The sequence below is a fragment of the Ahaetulla prasina genome, chromosome 4 (genome assembly GCF_028640845.1).
Source record: "Ahaetulla prasina isolate Xishuangbanna chromosome 4, ASM2864084v1, whole genome shotgun sequence".
NCBI classification, from domain to species: Eukaryota; Metazoa; Chordata; class Lepidosauria; order Squamata; family Colubridae; genus Ahaetulla; species Ahaetulla prasina.
The window spans coordinates 47,022,722-47,047,825 of record NC_080542.1 but is presented as its reverse complement, the minus strand read 5'-3'; the positions used below and the strand labels follow the sequence as shown (position 1 = coordinate 47,047,825).

Here is a 25,104-nt window from a genome sequence, read left to right as displayed (position 1 = left end):
TTCTGATCATAGGATCATAATCTTCTAATTACAGAAGAAACAGATATGGTAACCTCTTCCTCAGAACAGAAAAATGATGAGAGAGGGAGGGAGGGAAGGAGGAGGAGAGAGAGGGAGAGAGAGAAAAAGTGCTTTAGTTTTCCAATATGAAATAGCACTTAGAATGATTAGGACCAGATACATACAAATTAAGGTCTTTGCCCATCCCTGGACACTCAGGTGACAACTTGGGGCAAATCACAAGCCTTCTGTCTTACTATCTTGAGTAAGAGAAGAGAAGTTGGATAGAAGTCTGACATAACTTAAAAGTTCATCCTAGATGGAATTTCTGGAAGGATGCCAAGGTAAAAGATTAAACCAAGCAAGGTGAAGTAGTTAACTTCTTGGGCTGAGTGCTTACAGCCTTCAACTACTTGATTTCCGGACAAGGCTAAAAGTTCTCTGAGGGCAGATAAGTTGAGAGTTCTTGCTTAAGAGAGGGAAGGAGGGAGAGAATGTGACAAGGACCACATCAGCCTCTTCAAATCCTCTCTCTTGTATTTTGCAACCTTGGCTATTAATAGAGGCTCTTCAATCAGCAGACTTGATTGCTTTACCTGTAATTATGTCCTTCTTGTCCTCCTGCTGTGGTATCTTGCAGCTTTTTAAATGTGAGGAAGAGTCTTCGTGGTGTATATGGGTGGGAGTAGGGACGTGTATCAACTAGAGAGGGTTTCTAAAAAAGATAATCACAGAATGCAGTCGATGGGCTTAAACACCAGGTGACTCAGCCAAAACAATGTCCAGAACTCTTGTACCTGAAACAGAGATAAAAAGTAAAGGTAAAGGTTCCCCTCACACATATGTGCTAGTCGTTGGCGACTCTAGGGGGCGGTACTCATCTCCATTTCAAAGCCGAAGAGCCAGCGCTGTCCGAAGACCTGTCCATAGACCTGTCTGTGGTCATGTGGCCGGCATGACTCATGGAATGCTGTTATCTTCCCAACAAAGGTGGTCCCTATTTTTTCTACTTGCATTTTTTTTTACGTGCTTTCGAAACTGCTAGGTTGGCAGAAGCTGGGACAAGTAATGGGAGCTCACCGCGTTACACAGCAGCACTAGGGATTCGAACCGCTGAGCTGCCGACCTTTCAATCGACAATCTCAACATCCTAGCCCCTGAGCCACCACATCCCTTTTGAAACAGAGATACACTATACTTAATATTTGCTAATAGCTGAACTCTAGTTATTTTTCAGCGCCTCTTCTCTGCTATATATAAAGTTGGATTCCAACTCCACAAGAACCTTTAAAGATCAAATATTTCTACTTTAATGTATTTTTAATATATTTGTAACTTACTTTAAACATCTCTGGAAAAAAATGGTGTGGAAAGTAATACTTGGAATTAATACCAGGAATATGAGCCCTTTACCTTGTAAATCAGCCCTATTTTATTTTGATTGCTAGTAGTTTTCAAAAAAACTTTAATGCTGATCTGTGTCTGCTCTTTTTAAATCAGATTACATGGCATTCATATATAAGAAATATCTGTCTCTCTGTTGTTCATCAGAAGTTAAAAGGGACTGAGATTTTCACTTTGGGCTGAATCAGCCTAGGTGTTGAACCCATATATATGGAGAAGAAGTAGACAAACATTTCGGTAAATTTATTTTGCAAGTTCATTTGCTTTTCCAGTACTTCTGCCTAGTCAAGAATTTTATGTATGGAAGATAATGATGTGGAAAACAGGCTTCCCAAAGCATGGATAATCAGGAATTGCGTATGAATGTCTTCAAAATGAGGGGGATGGGAACCATAGCCTCAACTCTTCCACAAACAGAAATATTTTCTGGAAACAAGATTAATTTGTAACTCTTATAAAATAGATTGTATACAATGAGATTGTTGATAACATCTGTTCACTGTGAAGCAGCAAATGGTACAGAATGGACTAAAAGCTAAGGAGATTCAAAATTTGTTCTAAAACAGTCAGAGCAATACAGAAATAAGCATGCTTATTATACAGTTGTTATTGCTAGATTCACAGCAATATAATAACTAATATTACATTAAACTTTAGAGTTTTACAGATCAGAGCGGAATGTGGCAACCAAACATTACTTTCTGTACTTCTCATCATGATAGGATAATAGTGTGAGCCAACATAGATATTCGCCAAAGATGAGAAGATTTAAAAGAACAATCTGACACAAGAACATTTAGTACCGATGACATATATTTGTTCCTATCTCTATACCAAGAAGTGTATCTAGAAATAAATGCTTAGTCAGCACAGTACAAAAATCCGTTTGGGTGTTGGATTTCAGATGATTTGGAGAGAGAGAGAGAGAGCTCTGAATATCTTTATCTGTAACCACACAAGAAATGAAAATGTGAGTTAATATTTTCTTGGCTATCAGATGTTTAAATACAAGCAAGAATTTCATAAAAGAGTAGTGAGTCATTTTTTAAAATTACAGAACTCAGCTTTATATAGTTATCATATACCCTTCCTTCTGGCTCAGGTTTATGTTAATTGGTTACTTGGTTTGTGCCTGGAATCTTAAGTAAATCAGCCAGGAGAGGGTTGATGAGATCCCCACTGATGAGAAGAGGGAACCAAAGCACTTGGTTAGGAAGTTTGGCTTTCTTGCTGACTGCAGGAGAAGTGAAGATTTTTCTTCCTAATTTCCCCTTGAAGAACTGCTGCTGTTTAGCCTGCAGTATTTTTCTTCATTTTTAAAAAAGCACATTTATTATAAGCAAAAAGGTAAGTGGGGGGGAAGCATTCATTCAAATATTAATAAAGAAAGGAGCACTTCAAACTATTGTAGGGTTGATGGGAAATATGCCTTACGGTTGTTTACTTTTTCAACCTACATTTGGAATATTTTAGATCGTTTCTCTGATATCATGATTCATAATTTTATAAAAATTCTCTTCGATCATAACATAATGCAAATTTCAACCTTTTCACTATATATTTTCCTATTGATCATCTCTTTATTATAACCAAAATTCTTAGCCCACTTTATCATATATTCTTTAACCTGCTATTCCCTTTCAAATTTCAACAAAAATTTATATAGTTCAGCAATTATATGTTCATCGTGCTAAACTTCAGAGTCTTTCTTTGCTCCATACCAATGCCAAGACAGTTTATCCATTTTAAATCTTTCTGGTAACTGTAAACAAGAAAACCACTGATAGCTATTTCCTTTATATTATTATATGCCCAAAGATTTGACACTAACCCCATGGAGGAATGGTGGTGAAATGACAGAACTTGCTGAGATGGCCAAACTGACTTCATTGATAAGAGAAAGTTCTTCATTGATATAGATAGATCAATGATTGGAAACTCCTTGTGGACTTTTTAAAACGATTTTGTGGCGTTTGATTTGGTGATAGAATACTTGTCACACGTGAATGAACTAATGATATACAGACTGGGACCCAGATGGAGGAGTGTGTCTAATGTTTTTAACTATCTTATAGATATAAATAAGCGTTTTTGTACAATTTACTGAAAGTCAGATCTCAATACACTTAATATAAATGACCCTATATTGACTTGAAAAATATATACTTCATATCATTTATCAGGTAATAAAGAAAATTATTTTAAACAGACTTTCACAAAATCACTATGGATGGCACTTATTTTAACAATTTCTTCCTACTCTAGAAAATGAATGAGTTCGTACAGAGGCTCATTAAATTTTACTGCTGCTTGGAATGGCCCAGTGCTCAGACTCCAAATACAAAAAAAATGGACCTGCTAGCTCAGTCTTCACTTAAGGGAGATGGGACGAGCCAAAATGAACATTCTTATGTGCCTTAAAACAGACTGCAAGAAGACAGTTTAAAAACAAGGATGGAGAGTGAACCTGAATTGATACATAGAGACAGACAGACAGACAGACAGACAGTAGATAAATAGATGATAGAAAATAGACAAGACAGACAAAATAGAAGATCGATGATAGTTACAGATAGATGGATGGATAGATAGATAGATAAATAGATAACACAAGAGATACACATGAAGATGCACAAGCTGTCATTTACTGACAAAGCTTTATTTTAGTTTCGCATCTCAGGAATTTTTTAAAAATGGGTAAGCAGCTGCAGAAAAATCCATCTGATGTCAGGTTTGGTTTGGCTGGTAACTCGGAGTCACTTTGAAATATTTGAAAAAGGTTATTTTAACTCTATAAGAAGTAGTACTCATAAAGAATAAGACAAAATTAGTAAAGGAAGTATTTCTTCTTTTTAATAATGGTTTCCCCTTCAAACTAGCAGTTTCAATTTAATACTATCTACTAAAATCGTTAACATTTTGAATCACACATTCCTTTTTCCAGAAAATTTATTATAAACTTTGAATTCCGTGGGACTTTATTCTTAGTAAGTATAAACTTTACAGTGAAATTCAGCCTAAGATGGCACAGGAGTCTTCCAAAGATATTGTTCCTGCAACATTGTAGACATTTCTTAGACAGAAATAAACATCTCACGGGCAAAAGTGTAGTTTTTCCTACATAGCTATTCTTACAATCTTTTAAGAGTAATAGCAGTTTAAATATTTGAGAGTAAAAGAAAAACTATTAAGGGAATAATTTTGTTAGAGAATTTGAGCACAGCCTGTATATTTTGTGCATATGTACTTTAAATCTACAGGATGAGATGCTGATTTTTGTGAGCAGAGAAATTTATATAGATCTAGATATAATCTATATATGATTTATATAATCTCTCTAGAAAATACTAGCTTTTAAAAATACTTTTTGATATCTAGGTATGGGTCAGGAGTGGTAGTCTTAAATGGCTCAGAATTTCCTCTAACAACAGGTGATTCCTCCTGTTCCTATGATGAATCAATAAGACTATAATATTACTGTGTTTCCCCCAAAATAAGACATCCCCTGATAATAAGCCCAATTGGGCTTTTGAGCACATGGCAATAAGGCCAAGTGCTTATTTCAGGTTCAAAAAAATATAAGACAGGGTCTTATTTTCAGGGAAACATGGTATCAATAAATCCTTGTTGCTATATATTATGTTCAGTTGCATAGGAAATTGTGGAATAAAGAACTAAAAGATCCAGTACAAGAATATAAATGGAAAACTATTTTGATAAGTTTCTAGAATAGAAATTATGATTTATCCAATTGAGCTGATTATTTTACATAAATCGAATTCTTATGGATTATTTGAGAAGACATTGGTAGATTCACCTCATTACTTCGCTCAACACCCAAAGCAGTAAAAGAGGAAATAAAGAAGAAAAATAAGACCTTATTATTACAGTATAAAAATGAATGGCGAAAAAGAGAAACAGGCCCAGAATACCATTATGAAAGCAAAAAACAAAACAAATAAACCAAAGTTGGAAGACAAGACAAGACAATGTTGGGAGGCATACCCCTTGTGTCATGGTTGTTGGAGATATAAAAAAGCTAACATATTTTGGATTCAAATGCTCAAATTAATATAGAGGATTTTATTAATTGTCAATTGAAGTCAAAACTTTTCCTTTTAGGACTGATAGATACACAGAAAAGAATCATGGGAGATTATTTCAGTGTATGATTGCTGCAGCAAGATTTTTTTCCTTTATTTATAACACATGGTTTATTTTTTACTTGTTTTCTGCATTCAGTTAAAAAAAACGTGATAAGAGGAAAAAAGATTCCATCCATCTCCTTATCCATGTTAATAACAAAAATGTAGAGTATACTGTAGAGCTCAGTCAGTTCCTGGCTTCAGTTTGAATAAGGACAGGTAAATGAGCAGAAGAAAGGAAAGGAGAATTCAAGGAGCATTACAAACCAATCAGTCTGACACTGATATCTGACAAGATTCTAGAGCAATTATAAAAAGGCCAATCAGTAGGCACTTTTGGAAACATGCAGTTACTATTAAAAATCAACTCTTATCAAAAACAATTCTTAGCTGATTAATTACATGTTTTACATGGCACCTTCCTTATCAGATTATTGCAATGTGATACAATAGATTTGATTTGAGTAAATAAATCATTTGCTGGAATTCTCCCTAACACTGTGGTTAGTGAACTAGATAAGCATGAATTGAGCGGCATAGTAGTTACATACCGGTAGTTAGTTGACTTAAAAGCCTACTTAAAAGCCACTTGCCATTAAGAATGCCATTTGCCTGATTCTGAAGATTTGAACTGATGTATAAATAGGTTTTTCTGGCATTTTTCCATTTTAGCTTCAGTTCTTCCTTTTCTTCCTGCTCTTCATAAATGCTTGGTAGTGCATATGCTCTCATATTGGAGAAACTTGAAAGTAAAGATGGAATGCGCTTTCCTATGTTTTAATGTCCTTGTTTGGTGTTTCTACTGAGTAGATGGAAATTGATTCTTTTCTCTCTCTCTCTGTTGATTCTTAACATCTTTTTTTCTGATTCTTAGCATTCCTTGCCAAGGAATCTCATTTTTAAATGCTAATTACATAACAAAAAGTTTAAAAATTAAATTAAAGCAAATCCTAAAATTAATAATTAAAAAAGCGTCTGGAGGGAATGCATTCCACAGAGCGAGAAATTCATTTTCACTGGTTGTTACTGTGTCTTCTCCATATGTTGAATTGTACAGTCCTGCAGAACTGTTATGCCTTGGTATTAGAATAGAGTTAATGTTAACTACAGTTACATTTGAGATGCAGGAACCACTTTAAGTATAGAATAGCTCTGAGTCATATATCTGTCAGTAAAGTCATGTTAAAATAAATATTTTAAAGTCAAATATTTTGTAAGTAACTGTAGTATTATCTTTTTCTAATTGACCTTAGTTAACTATGTCTGCCAAAGCAATTTCTGAACAAACGGGGAAGGAGTTTTTGTATAAATATATCTGCACCTCTTCAATCATCCAGAATCGCTACAAATTTGTCAGAGTAACACTTGATAATGACTGGGATCAGCTCGTCCAAGATTATCCCTGGTTATTGACTGAGGTGAGAAAACAAAACTGTGTCTTGTAACATCCTGGAGCTATCTGAGATTCCTATAAAAGTACTGAACACTTTCTCTCTTTAGATCCATTCTTAACTTGGAAGTCTAGAAACAACAGTCTATAATCTCAAAATTTTCAAAATAAGAAAAAATATAAATATAAATCATAGAAAAGCCTTTGTCTAAGTATTGGGCTAATAAGCAGCAGTGCAAATCTTTAGATACCATCATTGAATTTCCAGTTCCTAGGCCTGTGATGGCGAACCTATGGCATGTGTGCCACAGGTGGCATGCAGAGCCATATCTGCAGGCACGCGAGCTGTTGCCCTAGCTCAGATCCAGTGCACATGTGTATGCCAGCCATGCTACCCCTCCCCTCCCAGGGGTCTCCCCATGGCCCGTTTTGGATGCCAGGTAAGTAGAAGGCTCGCAGGGAGGCTCTGGGAGGGCGTTTTTGGCCTCGGGGTCTCCAGTGGGGTGGGTGGGGGAATCCATTTTAATCCTCCCCAGGCTCCAAGAAAGCCTCTGGAGCCTGGGGAGGGTGAAAAACAGGCCTACCGGGTGACTGGAAACGGGCAGTTTCCGGCCTCTGGAGGCTTCAGGGATGCCTGCTAGGCACAAAATAGGGCCCGGGGGAGTACCGGGGGGGTCATGCATGGGGGGGCATTGAATTATGGGTGTGGGCACACGTGCCCGCACTCCCCCCACTTTTGGCACATGACGGCAAAAACATTAACCATCACTGTCCTAGGCCAAGCTAGATAGAGTGAAAGACCATCTTTGTATTTGAGATTCCTACTGAGATTCCCATTAAAAATTACTTGCAGCCGTAGCTGGTTGCCATTGGGCAAAGCTTGGGGAAAAGTTACCACTTTCATCAGGGACAGACCACCTGCTTCCTAATCTCAAGCGTCATTTGTGAAATTTAAATTCAGAAGTCTAATAAAGAGAGGGAGAAAGCAATACTAGAAAAGAATATCAGAAAAGCCCCTTCTTGATTTAGCTCCACTCAGTCCCCCAACCTTAACAGGTTACTTTTGAGACAACACAACACAGAACTCTTTCTTTTAATAGGAAGAGCTCTGTAACACTAGCATCTTTGTGGCATATTTGATTATAATAAAGCAAAGGATGGCTAGTTGATGTATTTTGCTGTCTAACTGATCATCATTGTAACTTTTATCTTCTGTGGATAAAGTAGCATGTTAAATGCCTCTCGCTTGCTTGCTTGCTTTGATTCGATTTGATTTATAGCTGCCCCAATCTTTGAATATGGGAGGCTTACAGTGCAGCAATAAAAGAATAAAAAAATTAGAATATATCACCCAGAAGAAAAAAAATACCACCCTCTCTGATCCAGGACCTGCGGTACAACCAGGTGTTAAAGGTTCCTTAAACATGGACAAGGTAGGGGCCATATAATCTTGGGCAGGATGGTGTTCCAGAAGGGAGGTGTTTTTTATTTTCATTTTTGCTTTGAAAAATTCTGGGAACCTTCTTTTTTCAAATTACTTAATTGTGTGAAAGCAGAATTGCAAAGTAGAGACGTTCTGTCCCTGATTCCTTTGGGTTGCTTGTTCTCCTGGCTCCCATCCAGTTTAATCACATTTGGAGCATGCATCTGCAATACAGTCCCATTTTTCTTGCTGATGGAGGACAGCTCTATTGGTAGCTAATTAAATACTATGCACTTAGTTACATGACTCAGTTGTTGCCTTGTGTCAGCAAGGAAGATATAAGATCAGGAGTTCTGCCAGGAGACAGGAAGGGTTCTGAATATCCTTTTAATTTAATGATAGGATGCCTAAATTAGGAACAGAGAGAATACTTTCAGATCCCTGGTTCTGACATCAGTGTTCGCTATATTGCTGTTCACATTTGTGATAAGCACAGTTATTTACAAGTAAACAGATAGGAAAGTTGCCTAAAAGCTTCGAAGTGTCTTACCATTGTACAAGACTGTTCCTGCTAATCACAGGGATTCTGTCATTCATGATGCTTTTTTCTAGCCTTCATTGTTGTATTTGTGAGGTAGGGATAATATCATGGTAGTGATGATGCTTTCTAAATACACCAAAATGAATACATGCATTACTTCTAGGAAGTTTTCTCAATCAAACTGACTCTTTTTATATTGGTTTTTTTTTTATATGGCTGAAATGATCAAATTACGGTACTTCTCGTGATGAAACAGTGCCTGAATTTTCTGAAAAAGCATGTAAGATATGACAAATCTGATACAATTTACCCACAAAGTTAGTTTTTCATTTTTGGGGTTTCTTTTGAAACATTCTAGCGTCTTGTGGTGAAACCTGATCAGCTGATAAAACGTCGTGGTAAACTTGGCTTGATCGGTGTGGATCTTAATTTAGATCAAGTAAAAGCTTGGCTGAAACCACGCCTTGGAAAAGAAGCTGCGGTAAGTATTATTTACTTTCAGTAAACCACATAACTTGGACATTGACCTTTGGAAAAGATATGGAGTGAATGAATGAATGAATCAATCAATCAATCAATCAATCAAGGCACCAAACGTATTTGGAGAACACAACATGGCACTGAACTATTTTGTATTTTATAATGAATATCCTTAGCACATAGTACCTATATGCCTATAGAAATCACCATCACCATAGGTCTGTCCACAACACGGGAAATTCACTTTCCACCTCCCACTTTATGATCTTCACTTGAGTTGATAAGGCCATTTCTAGGTGGTGAGTGTGTTCTGAATAGTCTATGACAGCTTTTGTTTTGGGAGGAGGATATGACTTGTTTAGGAATAAGGATATCATTGGGAAAAGGAAGGATGAAAGTGAAGCAATCACATGAGCAGAAAGAGAAGTGCAGAATGTAAAAAAGGTAAAAGGAACATAAAGAAAAAGAGTTGCATAAAGAGATACTTTTAAAAAAGAATTCATGCCGATCTAGAATTTGCATAATTTTTATATAGAATCTCCTTCCTTTTCAAGTTACTTGTCTTAACAGACCAAACATATATTTCCAAGCTTTCCAGGGTTACTGCATTAAAAAAAAACCATGGGTGCAAGGCATTATTACTTTCCTCACAATTATGACAAGGATGCCATCTTCCATCCAAATCACTGTTGTATCAATTGGACACTTGTATCTGTGTTCTGTGATTTGATACTGGTTTTGACACCACCTGTTATAAAAATCATAAGGATCCATTTCTTCACTGGCAAATACTGGATCAGGAATTTTTACTATGTAATCTGTTGGCAAAACCACTTGGTTTTCCTGCAGATTACCAACGAAAGTTAAGTTGTAAATGTGCAGATTAAAAATAACTGTGTTGAATTCTAATGAGTGTGACTTGAAGTTCACAGCAAATCAAAACATAAGAATGTGCTTTCTATCATTTGGGTGTGGAGATGTTGGGAGAAGAGTAACCATGTATGCGTCTGTGTGTGTGTTCATTCTCATGGTAGTTTTTCAAAACGCCCCAAATACCCAGAAGAGCTCAACAATCACACAGATCTTATTGTTGTCCCTTGAGGGGATGCTAATTCATCATATGTTTATATCTGTTCTTCTTTTTCACAGATTGCTAAAGCTAAGGGCATCCTAAAGAACTTCTTGATAGAACCTTTTGTTCCACATAAACAGGTCAGTTTGTTTGCAATCTCTTTGCTGAATTCTCATGGTTCAGAATTGTATATGTATATCCTTTGATACATACCCCATTAGCCTTATATTTTAATAGTGAGCATCTCATTTGCATGGAGGAGCTTTTCCTTAATCTGTCTTTCAGAGGCAATGGAATATATTCCTTGGCCAATATGACCACTAAAGATGATTGATGTTTCAGTGTGAATGTGAAGGGCAGTAATATCAAGAAAATTGCTTTGTCATCCTAAGGACAGAGGGGAAAAAATCCTCTTTCTATAATCTCCTTGAAGTTTTCAAGCTCCTTTCAGTTGACCAATGTTCTTAAATACTAATAATAAATACTGGAAGTCAGTGTAATGCTGCTAATGGAGATGATGAAATAGGACTAAGATGACATCACAAATCTGTAGAAAAAGAGTCTTGCTATGATTCATCCTGGTTCTGAAGCAGTCTGGTTTACTATGTAGTAATTTAACTGAGGCACAATGAAGTAAATTGATTCCAAGTGAAGTTTTCTCCTTTCTTTAAATTAATTTAATTTTGCTTCAGTTTTGTTATATAATAAACCAGGGGTGAAATCCAGCAGGTTCTGACAGGTTCTGGAAAACTGGCAGCGGAAATTTTGAGAAGTTCAGAGAACCGGCAAATACCACTTCTGGCTGGCCCCCGAGTGAGGTGGGAATGGAGATTTTGCAATATCCTTCCCCTGGAGTAGGGTGGAAATGGAGATTTTGCAGTATCCTTCCCCTGCCACACCCACCAAGCCACACCATGCTCATCAAGCCACGCCCACAGAACCAGTAGTAAAAAAAAATTGGATTTCACACGGCAATAAACTGTATGCAGAAAGGTAGTAGAATAAAGAAGGCTGAACTTGTCAGATCTTGGTGAAGAGGCAAAAGAAAATGTCAGGAAGGATTGTCTGTTCATTTAATACAATCTTTTTTAATCAGTAGACAATAAGATCTTACCAATTCATTATGTTTTCTTCACAGACAGAGGAGTACTATGTATGTATTTACTCAGCTCGTGAAGGAGACTACATGCTGTTTTACCACCAGGGTGGTGTAGATGTGGGAGACGTGGATGCCAAAGCCCAGAAGTTGCTGGTGCACGTGGACTGCAAGCCGAGTGAATCTGATATCAAGAAACATCTCTTGGTGCATGCTCCACTGGAGAAAAAAAAGTAATTCTGAACTATTGCTTTCTATCATAGGGAATGTGTATGATTCAGAGTGTAGGTGAATGATTTATGGCAGCAATTATGCTGACCAGGCCAAGCATTGTCCAGTAATGCAGAATTGTAGGTTTATAATTACCCAAGGGCAATACACATTCTTCTGAGACCAAAGATTTTTTCTTCTACTCTTTTTGCATGATGAATTGGGATATCTTTAATAATGGCTGAAGGGTGCTTTACGACTTGTTATTATGAAAGAGCAAATCTCTAGGCCATTTTATTCTAATATCCATGCTGCATCTAGATACTTACAGCTGAAAATAAAAGGTAGAATCTCCAAGTCAGTATAGTTGGTACGTTGGATTGGGGCTGAATCAAGTCTCCATTCAACCATGCCCAAGTCATATTGAGTCAATCTTTTTCAGTCCTACCTATCTGACAGGATAATATAGATAAAAAAGAAGCAATCCAAGAGAGAAGGCAGGATTTAATAAAGAAATATTCCCAAAAGAAGACTTGTGCCTAGATTCTACCATTTTTTTTCCTGGCCTTTGCCAGTATATATAGACACCAGTCATCCAGCAATCACTTGTCATGCCTCTTACGTCTCAGGACAAGGCTTCCCAAGAGAAAAGCATATTTCATTGAATCTTGGTGCTTGAAATTGTACCTAGCAGCTTAGGTAACTGAGGTTAACATACTTGCCTTATTATCTTCCTCAAAAGGCTGTAAGAAACATATTGATGTGCTTCTTCCTGGCCATACCTAATCTCAATAGCCACATTAAGCCATCACCTGCCCATCCTACTCTACAATAGACAAGCTAGTGAGAAAGGGGACTGCAAGCTTTGGCCAATCTGGGTATGGTTCTTTGGGTCAAAGCTGTGTACCTATCTCTGTAGGGTCTACGAAGGGATGGGGGCTAGCCATCATGCAGATCAGAAGGCAGGGATGGCCCATGTCTGTTAATATGGTGAACTAAATGGTTGAATAAGAACCCAAGTTGAGTGCCAGCTTGTGACGATAAAACAAAACAAAAATGCAAATATTTTTTTTTGGGATTGCCAATTTCCTAGTTATCAGTTTCCTTAGGTGCCATTGGTGGCAGTTATTTGAAGAAGCAATACCACAATTGCTCAGCCAATGCTTCTTCATTTTGCCTAAAACTTTAAAATATTTTGTAAGCCTTCAAAAGACTGTTAAAACAATTTTCCCATTTATATAATGTTTTGAATTGTATTTGTGCTTATTTGATTTGCAATGTCTTTTTCATCCCATTTAAAATAGAAACTAATACAGCTTCAGGGACAATCAAAGACACTGGCTGACTCATCCAAGCCAACCATTGACCCTTAGCTAGGCCAAAGGCAGACAGAATTGAGATAAATCCAGATAATATGGCAAATTGTTTGATTTGTGCAATTTATTACTGTTTATGTTGTACTATTTTTATTTAGCACCTTGGCAAACTTCATCTTTGGTCTCTTCAACCTTTATGAAGATTTACATTTTACATATCTGGAAATCAATCCACTAGGTAATGTGTTATTTTATGTTTGTGGAGGATGAATATATTTAATTCTGTATGTTTCAGTTTCTGATGGTTGTTTTTTTTTAGCTTACTGGAATAGAAAATGAAGATGAAAGTGAAGCCTCTGCTATAAAATAGTGAATATATTGCCACATAGTCTTATCACCGAAGTAATTTATATTGTGTTCCTTCAGGAAGAGAAAATGTACCCATCAATCAATGTTTAAGGTTCTTCATATAAAACAATATCTTCAAAGATTAATGATGACTGTCAAACTTTAGCAGACTGCTAAAATCAGAATCTTCAGCAACAATGCTAAAGAACTAATCACAAATGTCTGTTTTTTATGATTCAGCTTTAGCCCAAATAGATGTGATGGTATGATCACTTAATTCAGATTAGTTAGCAGATGCTATGCCTATAATTCCAGTACTGTGTGCCAAAACACATTACTGCATTCTGAAAAACTTACTTATGCAATAATAAAAATATTTTGTGACTCTTGTATAAGGAGAATATACTCAAAGAGAATATTGGTTAGTGTGCATCTTTATATTTTTATTTGTCTTTTTTTTTTAGAGATTTTCAGTCTATTTCTGACAAGTCCAGAAGTTTACTGTATTCAAAGCTAAAGAAAACCTTTCAATTACATCTTCATTCATTTATGTTAAAATTAATATTTTGTAATGTCAGTTTGAGTACTCTGCCATAAAACATTGAGAAATGCAAACATCTATAATCTAAAACATTATTTTGGAAAATATAAATCTGTTTAATTCTCTTCCTAATTTGTATTCAATGAAGGCCACAATATTCTCTGTTCTTTCCGCTATGTATCTAGATAGGCTAGCATTTTGCTTTAGGTGGAAAGGAAAATCTGTTTTAACTTTAATTCATAAATGTACTTCACTTATTTGTTAGTGTTTTCCAGCATTCTCAAGCTGGAGTTCTCCAGATGTGTTAGAAAATTTCCAGTATATCTAAAGGGTGGGTCAGGTTGAGGAAGAGAGACTTATGCAGTCATGTATGTCTCATGGGTCTGACTCATCCAAACACTTAATTGGTGAAAGTCCAATGAATGAGTTCCATATCTCATTTACAGTTGGTAGGAGTCTGAAATGAGGCACTTCAGGAGTGGCTAGGGAACAATTCACTCTAACCTGCTTTTTGTTTGTTCTCCCTATACAGTTCTAACTGCAGATGGTATTTACGTACTAGACCTGGCTGCAAAAATCGATGCAACAGCTGATTACATCTGCAAAGCAAAATGGGGTGATGTGGAATTCCCTCCTCCCTTTGGAAGGGAGGCTTATCCAGAGGCAAGTAAAAAGATTCTTCTTCCGTGGGTCTGAAGAATTAGAGTTTCTGAAGTGTTTGAGTATATTGAAATAATTGAAGTAAATTGGTTAGAACAGGGGTCAGCAAACTGCGCCTCTGGAGCCGCATGTGGCTCTTTCATCCCTCTGCTGCAGCTCCCTGTCGCTCAAAATAGGTGCCACAACTGTCAATGTGCAACACCCACCGGCATGCGATTTATTGAGCTTTTTGACCCCCGGTAGACCAGCTATGGATAAATTGAAGAAAAAGAAAGTTTCGGAAGAAAACAGAACATTTAATTCAACCATGTATGTTAGTTTTCCATAGTGTGGATTCTAAGACTACCACTAAGCAAATTCAGTTCAGTTCTGGATTATTTTAATGGTATTTTATGTTAACTGCCAAGAGATCTAGTGCCTGGTCAAATATGTTTTTAATTAATCTCCTAGTTTAAAAATGTCTGTAATGGAATGTACCTAGTAATCATTCCTCTTATCTTTATAACTGCATGTAAGTAGGTTAGTCTGAGAAGATAGCACTTGGCATAAGATCAGTGCAAGAGTTTCATACTTGAATGATGGTGAGGGTCTAACCCAGGGGTCAGCAATCTTAAACACTCAAAGAGCCATTTGGACCTGTTTCCCACTGAAAAGAAAACACCGGGAGCCACAAAACTCTTCCCATGCCTGACTATTTCTTATGCCAAGTGCTATCTTCTCAGACTAACCTACTTACATGCAGTTGTAAAGATAAGAGGAATGATTACTAGGTACACTCCATTACAGACATTTTTAAACTAGAAGATTAATTACAAACATATTTGACCAGGCACTAGATCTCTTGGCAGTTAACATAAAATACCATTAAAATAATCCAGAACTGAACTGAATTTGCTTAGTAATAGTCTTAGAATCCACACTATGGAAAATGTCTCTGAAATGCTTTTGATGGCTCTTCAGGTAGGCTAACAAACATTCTGATGACTACTTGTGGTGCACTGGACATGGATTAATTTTGTCTGAGTAGAACTGGAATACAGTTCTGTATATTCAGTATACTGGTTCTGCTTGGAAAATATGAACATTCTTTAAAATGGTTTGTTTTTGTTCATCTCAAATTTGAGTGTCAGAAAAACTTGGCTGAATGTTACTAGCAAATGTAACATTTATCTCTTTTTTTTGTAAAACTCTTTAATGATTCACATTGTAATTTAATTGAGAAATCCATTTAGCTCTTTTTCTTCTTTCTTCCCAGTCTGTGTATAACAGCTCAAGTGCCTTCTGTTCAACCTTTTAATGAATGAGTTTTAATTCTGGCCTCATTGAATCATCTTCTTGCCAGACACTAACGAAGTCTCAGACTCTGCACTATTTTAGAATTTTAATGAAAATAGCCCCTGTTCTAGAAGAGCCGAAATCAACATTCTCATAATACCATCTGGGATGTTCACTTAATCATTCAAATGTCTGTTCTTCCATTCCAAACCACATTTTCCCAGGAAAGCTTTCAACTTATCTCTAAATTAAAATTAATTGTTTTATTTAGTTAGCTGTTTATCCATAACCCAAAATTTATTTAATCCATTTCTTTTCTTAATTGCTCTGAGGATATATATTTGTCTGTGAGCCCCTCCAATTGTTGTAGTTTTCTATCCACAACAACTCAGTAGGTTCTATTGTCAGTAATTTTTTTTAACTTTTTGTCCACTATTTGGCAAGGAAGGTTGTGATAGCATTTAGATCACAAATTATCTGGTTCCCTTTATCTACTTTATTAATATGTCTGTATTTTTGAAATCCCTTTGTTTTCTAGATTTCCAAATAGAATAGAATAGAATAGAATAGAATAGAATAGAATAGAATAGAATAGAATAGAATAGAATAGAATAGAATAGAATTTTATTGGCCAAGTGTGATTGGACACACAAGGAATTTGTCTTGGTGCATATGCTCTCAGTGTACATAAAAGAAAAGATACGTTCATCAAGGTACAACATTTACAACACAATTGATGGTCAATATATCAATATAAATCATAAGGATTGCCAGCAACAAAGTTACAGTCATACAGTCATAAGTGGAAAGAGATTGGTGATGGGAACTATGAGAAGATTAATAGTAGTGCAGATTCAGTAAATAGTTTGACAGTGTTGATGGAATTATTTGTTTAGCAGAGTGATGGCTTTCGGGAAAAAACTGTTCTTGTGTCTAGTTATTCTGGTGTGCAGTGCTCTATAGCGTCGTTTTGAGGGTAGGAGTTGAAACAGTTTATGTCCAGGATGTGAGGGGTCTGTAAATATTAAATAATATTAAATATTAAATATGTAAATCTTCCTTCTATATAAAATCATCATGATGACAATGCTAATTTTAGGACCTATCACAAAGGCACAACATTAGAATCAGTGACTTCTACTGTCTGTTTCTCTGTTCATATATGTAAGTGTGCAGGGAGAGAGCTGAGGACAGATACAGCTATATATTTGAAGAAAAGAGCCAGTCCCATCCCTGGGGCATATATTAATGGAATGGTGCTCGAGTGATTTGCTCAGTCGTTCTGCATACTCCATTTTAAATGTGGAGGAAGCAGTGCAAGACTGTTTATCACATAGTTAACTGATCAATGCTTCCTGTTTGTTCCCTTGCAACTGATTGAACCCCCACAACCTAGCACAGGATATAACAGGAATGGCCAACTTCTTTGGCCATTTTTTTTTTTTAAAATAGCTTGATTGAAGCTTCAGGAATGACCTGTGACACATTTTCAGACCTCTTTTTGTGGCCAGGGAACTTAAAGGAGAAAAATGAATCCTGGTGGCTTTGCTGAGACTTACTATGTTTATTTTAACTCTTCATTTTTGCAAGAACATTTTTTAAAATCTGCTACTGTGCCACTAGATTTCAGCAGACTTGGCTTTTCCTACAGAATCTTGGTGTTAAGAGTTGAAGATTCTCTAAATTAGTCTCCGGTATCTTTACAAAGATGGTTTTGATTTCTGGTTTAGTCTTGTTTAGTGTTACAAGAAGAATCTTAAATGTATTTCTACTCCTTAACATTTTGATTCAAATGATATTTAAATGGTATGTCTGCAGGAAGCCTATATTGCTGACCTCGATGCCAAGAGTGGAGCCAGCTTAAAGTTGACTATCTTGAACCCCAGCGGCAGAATCTGGACTATGGTGGCTGGGGGCGGTGCCTCTGTGGTATACAGGTACCAGACTCAGGGTTTGGTGGAAGTGATCCTGCTGTCATTTACTTTAGTGTAGATTGTGATCCAAGACATTTATATTTGTACATTTGGTCCAGATAGCATCAGGATAACCTCTGCTCTCTTTCTATTGCTTTTAAAAGCTTGTTGTTAGCAAAGTTGCCTACGAAGTCTTTTTAAAGCTTAGTTTTGTAGAGTTCACTGAGCAGACATCAGTGTCTTTTCATGGTCTGATACTTGGGAAGTAAAATATATTACTGCCATGGTTTTCCCTAACAGACATTCTGACTGGGAGAAACTATGCCTAGATCTGTTAGAAAGATTGGCTGTATAAATACTTTAAAAACATCAATATTGTAATTGCTGTACTCCAGCTCTTAATTATTGCTTGAGTTAGCTGATGCTCTTGTTTCTGCAGGTAGTTGCTTAATAGCTGCTTCAGTTTTTATGAGAACTTAGTGCAGATAATGCCTTTTAACACCCCATGTACATTCCATTTAGTGACACCATTTGTGACCTTGGTGGGGTGAATGAACTAGCCAACTATGGAGAATATTCTGGAGCTCCCAGTGAACAACAGACGTATGATTATGCCAAGACCATCCTCTCCCTTATGACAAGAGAAAAACATCCAGAAGGTAAAGGCCAAATTGGAAGTTGCAGGCACCCTTTGCTCCTTTAATTCTGCAAGTCCTTTGGCAAAAGATCTGCTCTATTATTGGAATGAATACAGCAGCCACAATTCCTCCAAGTCCCACCCTGGTTTCTGATGCTCTGAAGTGACGTATAGGGGCAAATGCAAGACAACCATGGGAGGACCAAGAAATAGATGAAAGAGGGTAGAGTCAAGGGGGAGTATAGAAATGGGAGAGAAAAAAAAGAAGGGAGATTAGTATGTATGTAGAAATGGAAGACATGTTAGAAAGAAATTAGTGGAATGGGATGTGCTTTCCTTTGCCAAGTTCTCTTTATTTAGTGACATGCAAAGCCCAAGAAAATCAATTTCTCTCAAATATCTTCAGGAATGTAGAATTGATTTGGGAAATTCAGGTGGTCCTTGATATATGACCACAATGCAGCTGTCCATTATGGTCATATGTCATCACAATTGGGTTGGTCACATGACTGACCTGTTTTTACAGCCTTTTTTTGTGATAGTTGTTAAAAAAAAATGACAGTCATGAAACAAACACCATGATCGTAAAGCAAACCAATAGTTCGCTATGGGCACATTTTTGCCAAAAACGTGGAAATAAGTGCCCGTTTTTGGCAAAGCTATTATAAAAACACAAGCTGTGTTGCTAACCCCCCAAAGTTTGGTCACATGACCTCAGAGGTGGCCCAACTGTCAGAACTTTGATTCTGGGTCATAAGTCCATTTTTTTGGGTCAGTTGTTGTTCGAGGACTACCTGTATTGATAATTGCTTAACATTTGAGCCATTACTACATTTCTGAGTGCAGTTGCCTACTTCTAAATGGTTATAGACCTGATTATATATTCTGTATATTCTTGCCAAATCTCGTTTTAAACTTTTTCTTTTTCCTTTTCTTTGCAAGGGAAAATCCTAATCATTGGAGGAAGCATTGCTAATTTTACAAATGTAGCTGCCACTTTTAAGGTAAAAAAAGGTGCTGACATAGAGCCTATCAAGGGCCATTTGGATGTATGGTTTGGGAAGATGCATTCACTTTTGGAGATGTGCATGCTTGGACTGGCCATGAACTGGTTTGAAACGCTTTTGCAAGAGTCTCTGCAGCATTATACTGCATTATACATACATTTTTCCCCAGACAACTGGTGTTTATCTAAACAGATTTAGCAACATAAATAGATAAGTTATCATTTTTTTCTTATTATCACGGGTTACTATACATTGTTCAATCTTGATTGGGCTTTTTTTTCCCCTTCCTGTCTTGAGAACATATAGTGTGAACAGTGTAATATGGAAATCCTTTGTTCATTTGGGCTTTCAGAGGTCAGGAGACTTCCCCACAGATATTAGACAACTTTTTTGGGGTTTCTTTCAATCCTGAATTGAAGGCAGAAGCAAGTCTCATTTTTGGGAACTTGGATAGTTTTTGAGCCAAAACACAAGAAATGGAACCGTAGTACTTAATATTCAGTATAGTACCTAGTACTGATATACACAACTTCACTTTTATTGTTTTGGTTCTTTTATTTTTATCTTGGGTTGCCCTCATGAATGCATAGGAAGTGATAGTTGAACCTATATAGAATTGGAAAGCAAAGTTCAGTTAAAATTCTATTATATTAATGAGCAAACTGGTGAAAAGTTATAACAAAATAAAGATATATATTGTAAATATTATAAATGAATCAAGCTTTACAAATTTCTTTGATGTTGTGCTATTTAATTGACTTTTAGTTTTATATTCTCCCTTCAGTAAATAAGTCATAAATAGGTTCAGTTCAAATAATTTTTCTTGGCACACAACAAATTAGGTTGTCCTAGGTCAGATCATACCTTTTAACTGGAAGGTATTAGAATTAAGAATTAAAACTGAAAGAATTATATAACAATATATCACTAGAGCTAACTAATAACTGGCTAATTTCATATGATGATTAGTACTGATATACAACAAAGGTCAATCAAGAGAGAAAAGTAATAGGGAAAAAGTAATATTATAATATAAATTAAATCTAAATAGAATATTTTAACAAGGAGCAATCCCAGTTTTTCCTTAATGTGATGTCCATTTGTTAGATTTATTTCCGAATGAAATAATTTATTTCTGAATGAAATGAAATTCTAGTGAGTTCCTTATTCCTTAATAGTTAAATAAGATTGCTATCAAGTATAATTCATGGTGTTAATTAGAAAATAATAATAATAAAACAAGTCCTAGTTTGGTCTAGTGGTTAAGACACAAGACTAGAAACAGGAAGATTAGAGAAGAAAGGGGTACTTAGGTATATTCCCCATTGAGTTACTTATAAAACTAATAAAACATGATAAATAAAATTTAAATCTAAAAATATAGATGTAAAATGCTTTTCTTTATCTGCACTTCAAAAGCATTGTCCAACTTCAAAGCAGTGTTTCAATATATAGAACACCTGTGTTTACTAACAATAAATAAATATCTCTTACCAACTTGTTCACATCCGGTATTATTTTTTTTAGTTCTGAAAAGATAGGGAGAAAATCCAATTTAGATTCTTGGAAGCCAACTATAGCTGCTCTAAGTGTGATTTCCTGCTCCAAATACAGATTTAAGCAAATTCACTAAATTTAGGCATTGACAAGCCTTGTTCTTCAGAAGGCATTATTATTCCCTTATTTACAGCATTCTTGCATTTGGTTCTGGCTTTCTTTGTTTGAGACTTCAAGAGATTCTCATTACCCCATATCAAAAAATGACCAAGCTAAATTAAAAGCACTTAAATTAAAAGTGTTAAGTGAGAGGCTTGAATTTATATCCACTATCTGGCATTTTAGGCATCAATATTGCTTTAGATAATAATAAATATGCAGGCATTAACTTCTCTGCATTGTTAATTTAAATATGTAATTAAGGAAATAGGAAAATCTAACTTTTGGAAATTAACTTTCCTAATATGGTGCTCTGGGTTCGTTCAGTCCCAGGCAACAAAACAGCTACTGCTACCAATTGTCGCTCTGTGAATTTGCTGAGTTGTTTCTTGATGTTTAGAGTATCTATCTGTATGATTATTTTAACAAAAAAATTTTACAGGGTATTGTTAGGGCCATTAGAGATTATCAAGGCCCTCTCAAGGAGCATGAAGTGAGGATTTTCGTGAGGAGAGGTGGCCCTAATTACCAGGAAGGCTTGCGTGTCATGGGGGAAGTAGGTAAGGATGCCCAGTGATTGTTTGAATTTATAGCGGGGCCCCACTCTCCTCTAGAAAGGCTGAGATAATAGCTGAAATAAACATTTGTGCCTCTTTCTCATATGTAAGCCAAAATGAGGAATAACAGCTCTTAACTTTCCCAAAAGACTAGAGCACTGCAAAATCGCTTTCAGACTGGAGTGGAAAAAGCAATAATAATGTTGCCCCGTTGAGTTCCTGTGTGCTTAAGCTAGCAGCTCCTCCAGCATTTGCTCAGTTCAAAAATAAGACTATATATTTAAAAATCAGTTGTTGCTGGGCATTAACCGGTTGGCTCCCTTTTATTCATGCTTCAGTGAACTGAAGGTTTTGCACATGCCTGGATTTGAATCTGAATTTCAGCCACGTTGATGAGGCATGCTGCAAGGAGACAGCTCTGACCAAATCACCCAAGGAACCTTGGGCAGTTTTGAAAGCACTGTGTGAATACTCAATATATTTAACTAAGCAAGTGGACTATATACTAAAAGATGGCTTGGAGGGCCCTTCTATTGCTGCCATCTGGGCTGCTGAAGCTTTTAATTGCGAGTCTATTTAAATTGCCACTTTCATCCTTGAAGCTTCATTACCCAGTAGAATTTACTGGTTTATTTTGTAGATTTGCACTTTTTCTTCACTGACTTTCCAGAATAAACTTTAACGAAGGCTAATCCACTTCTGTACTCTTTGTACTTAGGAAAAACCACGGGCATTCCCATCCATGTCTTTGGTACAGAGACTCATATGACTGCCATTGTTGGAATGGCGCTGGGGCACCGCCCCATTCCAAACCAGCCACCTACTGCTGCCCACACTGCAAACTTCCTCCTTAATGCCAGTGGCAGTTCCTCGGTAAGTCTCTTTTGGGATCCAGTGTCTTCTTTGGCCTCTGTGCTGATGTGAAGAGGCCTGCCTTCCTGCTTTTAGTCTGTGCCTGGATACTAGGAAATAGAGTTCTGTTTAAATAATGGGAGGACATTGTGACTTCAGGGATGTTGGTGCTCTATGCAGTGAGATGTTGCATTCCCATTGTTTGCAGAAGCATAGTAGATCAAATAAAACACCAAAATGTGTAAGGGACAATATTGTGATACTTCTTCCTAAACCTTTTAAATTGCTTTCCAGAACTTTTACCTGCTTTGTAGAATATCCAACCAACCCAGCCTTATAACATCCATCTCTGTTAACCCTGTTTTCTGTTTTTGTTTGCTTGCTTGCTTGTTTTTTACTCCTCTTCAGACCCCAGCACCAAGCAGAACTGCATCGTTTTCGGAAGGCAAATCTGAAGAATTTGCTCCAGCTAAGAAAGCCAAGCACACGGTGTCTTCTGGTAAGTTCTTGGCCTTTTTCTCTTTGGGAGCTGTTGCAGGGACACCTTGCCATTCCTCTGCATCCCTCTTGGGTTTATTCCCAGATCATTTTTGGCCTCAGTTCCTAATGTTCTCTCTGGCACTCATCAAGCCCTTCATGTGGATTTGGGGCAGCTAATGAGAGATATGAAGAGGAAGCCAAATAGATTAGCATTAGGGAGTAGCCTAACATGTAAAGGAATCAGTAGTTTCCAGTTATAAAATATTAATATATGTCAACAAAATAGGGAGGCTTTGAAAATAAAGGAAAGTAAAAATAAAGGTGAAATAAATCTTTTTTTAAAAATTGACAGTTGAGAAAATATTTTGAAGGGTTTGTGATGGTACAAAAATCTTTGCATGTATACATTCCTTTGATCTTCATTAACTTAGCTTTTGTGGAAAAATTGCAAGAATGCAGGAAAGCTAAAATGTGCATATCCATGGGAAGACAAAAATGTACTATTTTTTTCAAGGAATATTTTGTCTATCAAGGAATTCTACCCTTCTACCATGAGATCCCTGCATTTTGCTAATAATTTGGGTTGGGCTTTTTTATTTGTTCTGTTTTTTTGGGGTTTTGTGGTATGTTCTTCGTATATACTACAGGCCCATAATGGCGGGCATGTGGGCCATCGCCAGCTGCTTTTCTGGTTTCCAGCATGCACATGCATGCCAGCCAGCTGGTCTTCATGAGTGCTGAAGCACCAGAAAATCAGGCCATTTTCAGGCCATATTTGGTCCCGAAAAACAGCCAAAAAACAGGCATGTGCGTGCTGGCTAGCTGGTCTTCAGGTTTCTGGTGCTCCAGCATGCCTGCATGTGCCGGAAACCAAAAGACTAGCTGGCTGGCACGCGCATGAGCACCAGCCAGCTGGTTTTCGACTTTTTGGCACTCTGGTATGCGCACGTACACACATGCATGCGTATTCCAGTCTGACACTCAGTGCCAAAAAATTTCACCATCACTGCTATAGGCTAACTACAGTAGTGAGATGTAAGACTATGTTTTTGAAAATGATGAATTTGGGGTGGGTGCAAGTGAAAGGTTTCTATATGCCTACATGCCTCTCCACTTGCTTGGAAGCAAATCATACAAGTATGCATAAGCTTTCTACAGATAGTCCTCGACTTATGACCACAATTGAGCTCAACATTTATCTTGCTTAAGTGGATTTTTTTTTGTTGAGTGAATTTTGCCCCATTTTATGACTTTTCTTGCCACTACTGTTAAGTGAATCATTGCAACTGTTAAGGAAATCTGGCTTCCCCATTGACTTTGTTTGTCAGAAGGTTCCAAAAGGTGATCGTGTGACCCAGGACACTGCCATGGTCATAAATAAGAGCCAGTTTCCTAACATCTGATCACATAGCCATGGGGATGCGGCAGCCAACGGTCATAAATCACATTTTTCAGTGTCATTGAACAGTCACTAAATGAACTGTTGTAAGTCGAGGACTAACTGTACATAGCTGCTTTCATATCATATATTGCATGTATCAGGATACGTAGGTTGAGGCAGGATTTTCCATTTCCATGGCTATTGTAGTAGTATTTCCTCAATGCCAATCATGTGCTTTTGGAAGGAATGGGTCCCTCTTTAATCCTCCTATGGGTCTCTTCTAGTGACCCTTCGAGGTGGTATTATAAAATAACAGCCACTGGTGGTGGTGATGGTGGCTGTTTAAATGAATGAAACAAATTTCCCCCTTTGAGTCATTATACTACATGATCAGTGTTTCCATTGAATAACTTTTCCCCTTCCCCTTCCCTCGAGTGATATTCCGAAGAGCTATAGTTTGGGAAAGGCATTGTTTGAAAACCACTATACTAAGTCTCTAATAAAGCTGCTCAAACTCTCCCTAAGTATAATGTGAGCCAAAGCCCAGGACCAATTGTCGAATTTCTTGCAAAACTGATTCTCTCTTTAACAGATACATCCCCACCTCCAAGACCTGTTGAAGGTAGGACTACCCACCACTACCTTAGCGTGTCCAGCCTTGCTATCAGCTGCTTCTGCAGTTCTATTCAATGGGTTTCCTATGTGTTTGGGTTTTTGGTT

General features: G+C 36.9%; 1 protein-coding gene across 3 annotated transcripts in view; it reads left to right on the top strand.

The window, feature by feature from the left end:
• The window catches only part of ACLY (ATP citrate lyase), a 72,299-nt gene that overhangs the window by 11,553 nt on the left and 35,642 nt on the right, over positions 1-25,104 (top strand). For 2 of the 3 annotated variants that reach the window (XM_058181637.1, XM_058181636.1), the window contains exons 2-14: positions 6,803-6,967; positions 9,262-9,384; positions 10,533-10,595; positions 11,594-11,784; positions 13,236-13,315; positions 14,499-14,629; positions 17,720-17,838; positions 18,337-18,473; positions 19,394-19,455; positions 21,557-21,674; positions 22,390-22,544; positions 22,932-23,022; positions 24,977-25,006. In XM_058181637.1, the coding sequence (XP_058037620.1) occupies positions 6,809-6,967; positions 9,262-9,384; positions 10,533-10,595; positions 11,594-11,784; positions 13,236-13,315; positions 14,499-14,629; positions 17,720-17,838; positions 18,337-18,473; positions 19,394-19,455; positions 21,557-21,674; positions 22,390-22,544; positions 22,932-23,022; positions 24,977-25,006 (1,459 nt within the window). In that variant the 5' untranslated portion in view covers positions 6,803-6,808. The remainder of the gene's footprint in view (positions 1-6,802; positions 6,968-9,261; positions 9,385-10,532; positions 10,596-11,593; positions 11,785-13,235; positions 13,316-14,498; positions 14,630-17,719; positions 17,839-18,336; positions 18,474-19,393; positions 19,456-21,556; positions 21,675-22,389; positions 22,545-22,931; positions 23,023-24,976; positions 25,007-25,104) is intronic. The other variant, XM_058181638.1, reaches the window with a different exon arrangement.